At 33.0% G+C, this 8,708-nt stretch overlaps 3 protein-coding genes across 3 annotated transcripts in view; all 3 read right to left on the bottom strand.

The window, feature by feature from the left end:
- The window catches only part of LOC110027309 (protein LURP-one-related 5-like), a 1,792-nt gene extending 1,069 nt beyond the window's left edge, over nucleotides 1–723 (bottom strand). The window contains exon 1 of the mRNA XM_020728676.1: nucleotides 383–723. Within this exon, the coding sequence (XP_020584335.1) occupies nucleotides 383–598 (216 nt within the window). The 5' untranslated portion in view covers nucleotides 599–723. The remainder of the gene's footprint in view (nucleotides 1–382) is intronic.
- A 3,165-nt stretch (nucleotides 724–3,888) lies between these two features.
- Nucleotides 3,889–4,269, bottom strand: LOC110027287. The gene has a single exon (XM_020728641.1). It carries the CDS (start codon nucleotides 4,267–4,269, stop codon nucleotides 3,889–3,891), a length of 381 nt encoding a protein of 126 aa, XP_020584300.1.
- A 3,723-nt stretch (nucleotides 4,270–7,992) lies between these two features.
- On the bottom strand, nucleotides 7,993–8,391 carry LOC110027286. Its single transcript, XM_020728640.1, has one exon. It carries the CDS (start codon nucleotides 8,389–8,391, stop codon nucleotides 7,993–7,995), a length of 399 nt encoding a protein of 132 aa, XP_020584299.1.
- Nucleotides 8,392–8,708: the final 317 nt, after the last annotated feature.

The following is an 8,708-nucleotide window of genomic DNA, read 5'->3' as shown; positions in this document are numbered from 1 at the left end:
TATATATATATATATATATATATATATATTCAAAAACGAATGGCCTGAGGCTATTTTACGAGCCCTGACCTTCCCTCATGTGCCTAAGAATTCGAGTACCACACCCTACAGTCACGGGAAATTGAATCTCTAACTAGAGGGGAATTACAAATGATAAACAGATACCCGACCAATTGATCTGAGTACGCGGTGCGCGTGTATACATATATATATAATCTAAAAAGAATGAAAAATCGAACATCAATAAATAAATGAGTATAAACTTATTTTTTATGTATATGATACGTTTTTAAAATTTAATTCTTTTTTATGTAATAAACAGATTTAAATAAGTCATACAAATTGAGTAATGATGAAGAGTAGTTGATGTTGATGAACGTACCTGAGGCTTGGGAGCAAGAAGCGGCCTTCCAACCGCATCCGTGAGAAGGAGCTCTCCAAGAGAATATTTATTTCCCCTAGAATAGTTATCAACCCTGAAGGCAAGCTTCCTCTGACTGTCAAATATTGAGAAGCCAACGGTACCTACAAAAGCCATGCTGGACTTCTTCCAAACTGTCCATGATTCTGCTGTGCTTATCGTCGGCTTGGCAGCCATGGTTTTGTCTGGGTGGATCTTTGATATGTTCTGATAAACAGAAGAAGAAGAAGACAGGAGGAGGAAGAAGTTGAGTAGAATTTGATTTGGGTTTGGAATTCTGTGATGTTAGGCTGCGGATGTGTTTTGGGAGTCTTTTCGTATGGTGAATGAATAGGATTTCTATCTAGATAGGAAAAATTCATTATGTGGGGAGTTGTTATGCTTGTAAACTTCATGTAAGATAATATTGATATCATTATATACATGTTGTATAAAAGTGCATAATAATATTGTAAAAGAAATCTGCATCATACGAACTCCGTACGTAATTGAAACGAGCTAGAAAATTTGCGGCAATGGAGTTGCACATTATCATCTTAATGTGATACAAAGATTCAACACACACTTAGAAAAAATAAAGCAACTAATAATGACACTAGGAGTTTTTACTTGGAAAATTCTAGAAGGGAAAAACCACAGGGTTTGACCCAGCGGAAAAGTTTCAATATAAAAAGATGATTACAATTGCAACAACTTGTCCTACAAATAGGAAATGATTATTTGGTTTCCCGAGTTACAACGTCGACAGGTAGCATCCGATACAGATTGGCAACGTCCGGTTGGTGGTGATCGACAGTAGTTGGCGATGATCGACAATAGTGGACGATGGTCGGCGGAGATTGGTGGTGGTCGACAGCAATTGGCAGTTGGCAGTGGTTGGCGGTGGTCGGCGGTTTTTTATGGTTATCGACAGCGGTCGGTGGTGGTCGTCGACTTTTGATGGTTATCGAAGACAGTCAGCAGAGGTCGGCGGCGGTCGGCAGATGTCGACGGTGGTCAACATTGGTTAAAGGCGGTTGGCGGTGGTTGAAGTCGGTTGATGGTGGTCGGCGGCTTTTGATGGTTATCGACGACGGTCGGTGGAGGTCGATGGCGGTCAGCAGAGGTCGGCAGTGGTTAAAGGCGGTCGGTGGTGGTTGAAGTCAGTTGATGGTGGTCGACGTCAATCGGCCGTGGTCGGTGATAGTCAAAGACGGTTGGAGGTGTTTGACGGCGGCAAGAGTTGTGCTAGACTTCAGTTTCTTCTCACAGTTTTAATTTTTTTTCTCAAGCCTCAAACTCTCCTCCCCTACTAATGAGAGGGGTGGGGCTCTATTTGTTTAATTATGGGCGCAATTAATGCAGAAATATGAATTTCTCTGATCGGATGATTTAAAGTGTTTCATTCGATCGAACGACATTTGATGAACATTTGAGTGTCTTAATGATGTCAAAATTGAGTGATCTTGACCTTGTTGGATTTTTCTTGTCAAGACGCTCGATTTGTCTATAGACTCATCAAAATCGACATTCGTCAGATCTTTCAAATGTGTCCAGAAAACTGTCAAAGTGGTTTAATGGCTTGATTTGGGCTTGATTTGCTTCGAATTTGACCAATTTTGGTAACATTGAGTTCTTCTCATCAAGTCGGTTAGTTTGATTGTAAGTTTGCTGAAATCGGAGTTCTAGTTGACTTTTGAGCGATGTTTGAATATTTCTTTCTCAAAAAGTTATCTCAAAATCCGGGTTATGCCTCAAGATTCGTGTTGGATAATTGAGATTTGTTGGAGGTGTGCCGGTAATATTTTTTAATACTTAGGACAGAGACTTATGAGATTTTTTTTTTCCGTTTTGAAGGAATAAAATAAATTATTAATGGAATTAAAATTGAAACAAAAATGATGTTGGAATTGGATTGAAATTCAATTTTATTTTTGTGGTTGGAATGAAAGTTAATGAAATAAAGAAAGACATTTTCTTACAAAGATATATATATATATATATATATATATATATTAATTTTTGTTTGGTAATGAGAAATTAACCTTTTATTTTGTGAGGAGATGATAATGTTAATTTTTTAAAACTTTTATTTGAATTAAATAGTGTAAATGACATTGAATAATGTACTATAATTTTATGAGAATTTAAAAGCTCATTAATTATATTTGAATCAAACGCTTCATGAATATATTTTATCTGTATCAGTTTAATTAAAGGTAAGAAAATACCATAAAAAATATGCATAAATTCATTTTTATTTGTTATATTTTATTCAGTTATAATGAAAAAAACTATAAAAATAAAATTAAATGGTAATTATCATGACTCACATATTTCTAATTTTTCACAAAAAAAAAAATATAAATTTAAATTCTCGTTAATTAATTTAAAATTTTTTAAATAATATCTTTTCTTATCAATAAAAAATGTGGGTGAAAAAATGCCTCAATTCCTTACTTTCTATTTGTAGTCTTAATTTATTAAAACCAAAGAGATTGTCATAACTAATTCTTCTTGGTTATAGCTTTTATATATCTTTTTACTTTATAAGAATAAAATTATTTATTAAAATTAAATACATGATAATTATAAGAAAATATAACTTCTTCAAAATTAAAGTTCTATGTTCTCATACCTTTATAGTAGCATCACATACATTTTATAAATAACTGCAATTGCTCCAATGGATTCTTAATTCCTTTCAATTTATGTCCATTTTTAGATGGTTATAAATTTTTGAAAAAAAAAGGTTATAAAATAAATATAAGAAATGTAATTTTTTAAAAAATTACTTCGATATTATAAATTAATCTTCTTTTAAAAATGTAAAACAATAGAATGACCCCCGATTTATTTTTGAGTTCTAGAAATGACTCCCTATTTATATTTGAATTCACCAACATGTAAGAATTTATACATATTAAGTACTTGCTAATCAACTAGTTTTCATTTGAACAACTTTCCAGCATAATATGACTTGCTTACTACAACACCAGTCATAATGGGTTCAACTTAATTACCATATCTGTAATTGTACAAAATTGTCCCTCTAGCCTCTATTAGGTCTTCTTGTACAAAGAGGGAGATCAACATTCAAGTGCAAGTGGTGAATTTCGATATAATCATTCAAAGAAAGTATTGACTTGAATGAAAATCAATCATAATTTCTTGATATATAATAACCACATAGAACTAGTGATCGATCTCTTAAAATTGTACCCTTATAGATTAGATACAAAAGATAATAAAAGGGAAGATTTGAATACACACCACTCAATTCTTATGTATTTGCATATATGTCTAACACATAAACTTCAATTCATACATATCACCTTACCTATGCATGAAAAGGTGTACTTCACATTTTATAAATTGGATGGCCAGGCTTACGTCATGTGAAAGATTTTACTTCGTATATGACTTTGAGGCATATAAATTTAAAAATAATAATACCTTTAAAACCTGTGAAAATTGCATGGGTTAATTCACGCACAAGAGTCACAGTAGCAAGACAAAGGCATGAAGGAGCAATACCCAAAAGGTTTGCCGGGCAAGTTGCAGACTATGCCGAAGCAGCATTTCATGTAGGAGCAGGTCTTGGGGTCGTCACGTAAACAGCAGTAGCACTTATCAGCGCACGTGCGATAAGCAGCTTTGGTGTCATAGTGGCCGAGCGCTGCAATGGCGCTGGATTCCACTCGTGGGTATTCGGTGGTCGTCGGAGCTGGAAGAAAGTAGTCGTTAGGGTTAGAGGTTGGATATGTATCCATGATTTTGGAGAGGTTAGCTTTGATGGGAAGGGAGAAGAAGAGAAGAAGAAGATGAAGAGGAAGTTTGTGGATGGTTGAGATGGGAAGAGTGGCCATGTTTGAAGGAATAGAAAGGGAGTGAGTCTGAGATGGAGGGTGTGGTATGATTATTTAAGAAGGTTTAAATCTTCTTGTAATACAATATTATTTTTGATAATTCAATAATTTATTGGGTTTTGTGGAAGTACTAACTGTGAATCGAAGCTTAACTGAAAGAATGGAAAGAAGACAGCAGAGAATCAAGTATATAGAATATATCTAAGAATGCATTACACTTGCTAATTACGGAACATGTACTATTTATATATTGGACAGGTGTTGGTGTTCCAGCTTATAAATAGTAGGGTTTGAATGAATTTGTTTACTGGATGATAGAATTTAGTTGATAATTTGTGACAGCCTATGCATATGAACAAATTCCTATCATTAGCAGGGACTTAAACACCAAAAACAACATTTTATTCAAGAGTTAATTAGATGATTAAATAGAAAAAAAAAGTCTATAATATGTTTTTAAAATCCTCCAAACAGAAGTTATATTTAGTAAAGTGTAGTTTGCATGTAAAATATGTTGCTGCAATTTGAAAAAGAAGAAAAAATGCAATGAATGTCCTGATATAATTTCTAAAAAGAATGAGCCATAAGATTATTGATCTACTATGTCCAATATAAATTTAATATATACACCCTGAATCATTTTTTTACTTACAAAAATGCAATAGAAAGTAATGTCATTCTTCTAATGACATTATGAGTGAATGATGAAGATAAAGAATGTAATTAATGCGTAATTGTAAAGGAATGTTAATGTTGAAGAATTAGGAAAATAAAAACTATAAATCGAGTAAGTGGTTAATGCTCTTCCTTTAAAATGATTATTTAGAAGCAAAATTGATGGTTTCAATTAATCCATGCTTTCCTTTTCTTTTTGAAGAGGAGAAGCTGAAAAAGAAGTTGCAGATAGGGGTGTAAACGAACCGAACACGAACGAACAAAGCTTGTGTTCGTGTTCGGTTCGTTTAAAATTTAGTTTGTTTGAAATAAGCTCGTGTTCGTTTCTTAACGAACGAGCCGAATACGAATAATATATAAAAATAATATTATATATTAATTATATAACTTATACTATATAAATATTCAATATCTATATTAGTATATTACTACTATAGTATATTAATATATTATTATTATTATTTTATTATATATTATAATTTATAAAATTTAATGTTTTAAAATATAATAAATTTTTTATATATAATTATTTTATATTATTTTATATTTCAAACAATAACGATTCGAACACGAACGAACGCATCACTGTTCGTGTTTGGTTCGTTTAACTAACCGAACGAAAAAAATTTGTTCACGTTTGTCTCGTTTACTTATCGAACGAATCGAACACGAACTCATTGACGAACCGAACACGAACTGTTCGCGAACAACGAGCTTTTTTGACAGCCCTAGTTGCAGAAAGTGTCGGCTTGTACATATAAGGCCTGCGGAGGTGACGAGAAAATATTATATATTTTGTAAGTACGTGAGGACAATCATGTTCATACTACATCTAAGTGAAATTATAATGAAATAACCATCTCGCTCACTGTTATCCGCAAATTTTTTGATACTTAACAAAATAAACAAAATTATAGTGACATAACCATCACCATCTCATTCACTGATAGGTGCCAAATTTAAGTGGGTTAGTGAGATGAAAATAGTTCTGGATTAATTTCAGATAATTCAGCCTGGTAAAGCAGTCAAAAGGCTTCTTAATTAATTATTTGATTAGACTCTTCTATATTTTAATCACAGGCTTGATTCCAGCAGTTTATATGGAAATTAATGAATCAATTAATTTAAATTTTATTATTTTTCTTACATAAATATTAGGTCCAACGGCTACAACATTTAACATTTTTATCAGTATATCACCCAACTCCTATGTATTTACATATCTAACACCTAAATTTTATTTTTTACATACATAACGCCTTATCTAGACACGAAAAAGTGTATTTTATTTATTTTTTAAAAATTGAAATGGTGGTATTTTTAATGTGATATCAAAATTTGGGTGGTATAAACGTAAAGAACAAAGTTTGTGTGTTAGATACGTAAATAGATAGGAATTGGGTGGTACATATATATCTAAATGCCCCTTTCATGCCATTTATGTCCTAATGTACATTAATTTAAACAGGAACAGAAAGTTAGGAAAATATTTATATAGAGCTTCTTAAAAATTTGTCTTATCTGAATATATGGGAAAAACAACTAATAAAAGAGAGACACAGCGATTCAAAAATGGAGGTTTAATGAAAAAAAAAAAAATCAAATATGATGTCAAACGTCAATGTTTGAGCATTTATAAACTAAGTGTGAAGTTCTTGTCAAATAAAATTTTAATTGCAACAATCAAGCGAAAGATCTGCATCATTATAGATTAGGCAGATAATGTCATTGGTAATTGTTCGTTCATAGAATAAAGAGGCTAAGACTCTTTCACTTTGAACTTAGAAACTGAAGCTATTCTGACTCTTCTAAATAGTAATTCTTCGAAATGGAAATTCTTCTTACTATCCCTATCTATTTCATTCTTGACTCTTTCATTTTTCATTGGTGAATTGGAATGAAGAGATTCTCATGAGATTTCCTATTTTTTCTTCTTCTTTTTTCTATTGAGTCTTTTGAAGATTTGCAAAAAGAAAAACAAAAAGAGATCGTTGGAACAATCCATATTCGTGATGCAACTGTTGTGACATTAGATCCTCCCAAGAGTTCTTTCATTATTTCACTACAATACAAAACAAATAGATTTTGTTCAGACTTTTAGATCTCAAAATCAAGTATTTTGGCTATAGAAGGATTAAGTTTGATTTTAGTGTGTGGAGTTACAAGCTTATTTTAACCGTATTTTGTTCCCCACTTGTTGATTGTGGAGTGACCTGTCCTCATGAACGTAGGGGATTTGCGTTGAACCATGTAAATCATAGCATATTTGATTTTTTTTTTTCTTTGTGTGATTTTATTTTCGTATTGTTTTGCATAATAATTGTTATCAGAGCTCGGCCGATCCAATTCCGGCGACATGCTGCTGCAATTTGATGTGTATCAAATGTGCATGTTATTTCAATATAATTTTTTTATATTATTTGTGTCATTTTTATGCTTCTCCATGGAATTTTATGCTTTTTCTCATTGGTTGATACTATAATAATCCCTCCTTATGAATAGGTGGATTTGCGCCGAATCATGTAAATCACACCGTGTTTGACTAGTATGATTTGTTTTCCTCATTGTTTTGCACTACATTATGTAAATTTAAATTTTTTATATGTCAACCTATAAGGAGTGTAAGGGTGGCAATTTTGCACAAAAACTCCAAACTCGGTCAGCTTTTGAGTTAATTTGAAATGATTCTACGAGGTTTTCTAGTTGAGTCATGAGACGTATATCGACTTAATTTTATTTTTCTCCCCGAGCATATTTTGAGCAAGCTACATGCTCGTAATATTTAGTATAATTCATTCAATACATAAGCAAAAAAAAATGTAAATATATACGCTCACTGAGAATAGGGCAAAAGATTGAATCTCTCCCATCACTTCAATGTAGCAATACTTAGAGAATCACTGCATATTTTCTTTCACTCTTTCAATAAAAAGCAGAAATAATGTTGCCCCCAAATACAAATCACATCATTTATTTATTCCCCCAAAGCATAACTTTTTCATACATGATACCGCATGCATGATTCATGGCCGAAATTAATGATGGAAATCAGTGACAGGAGTTACAGTTGCAAGAAATAGGCTTGACCGAGCACATGTCGGGCGGATCATTTGGCGAATTGCAGGCTACTTCATAACAGCACTGTAAGATATAGCAATGCTTGGGGTCATCTATTTCGCAGCATTTGCACTGTCTACAAGTGTGGTAGGAAGCCGATTGGCCGCTGAGAGCTTTTGTAGCATTGGCTTCCATTTGTCGATATTCGATGGTGGTCGAAGATGGGATGAGGCGGTCGGCGGCGGTGGGGGACGAAGAGTTAGGATTAGTGGTTAGAGAGTGAAGAGGGGAAAGTGGAGGAGAGCTGGAGAGGGAAGTTTTGATGAGAAGGGAGAAGAAGAAGAAGACGAGAGGTTGTTTGAGACTGGTTGAGATGGAGGAAGTCGTCATGGTTGGAGGAAGGGGGAGATGTGGAGGGGAAGAAGAGGGTTTAGTTATTATAGGATTTAAATTAGTATGGAGCTAATTAGAGGTGGTCGTAGTTGTGGTTGTGGTTGTTGTTGTGATTGTTTTCTCTATTTTTAGTCAGATTTACACATGGATTTAAATGTAAATTCAACTAAAAACTAAAAATGGGTTTTGTTGAGTGGAATATTTTTCTGTTCTGTGAATTTGTTCTCGTGAAACCGGAATTACAGACGATTTTAAAGGATTTGACTTGCGAGTGATTTTTTTGTTGAATATGAATTTGTTAAATCTAAATTTAT

Source organism: Phalaenopsis equestris, unplaced genomic scaffold (genome assembly GCF_001263595.1).
Source record: "Phalaenopsis equestris unplaced genomic scaffold, ASM126359v1 Scaffold000422, whole genome shotgun sequence".
NCBI lineage: Eukaryota > Viridiplantae > Streptophyta > Magnoliopsida > Asparagales > Orchidaceae > Phalaenopsis > Phalaenopsis equestris.
This window is presented reverse-complemented; position numbering and strand designations above follow the sequence as displayed.

Coding starts and splice junctions, on each gene's coding strand:
- LOC110027287 (XM_020728641.1), bottom strand. CDS start 4,269: ATGGCCACTCTTCCCATCTCAACCATCCACAAACTTCCTCTTCATCTT.
- LOC110027286 (XM_020728640.1), bottom strand. CDS start 8,391: ATGACGACTTCCTCCATCTCAACCAGTCTCAAACAACCTCTCGTCTTC.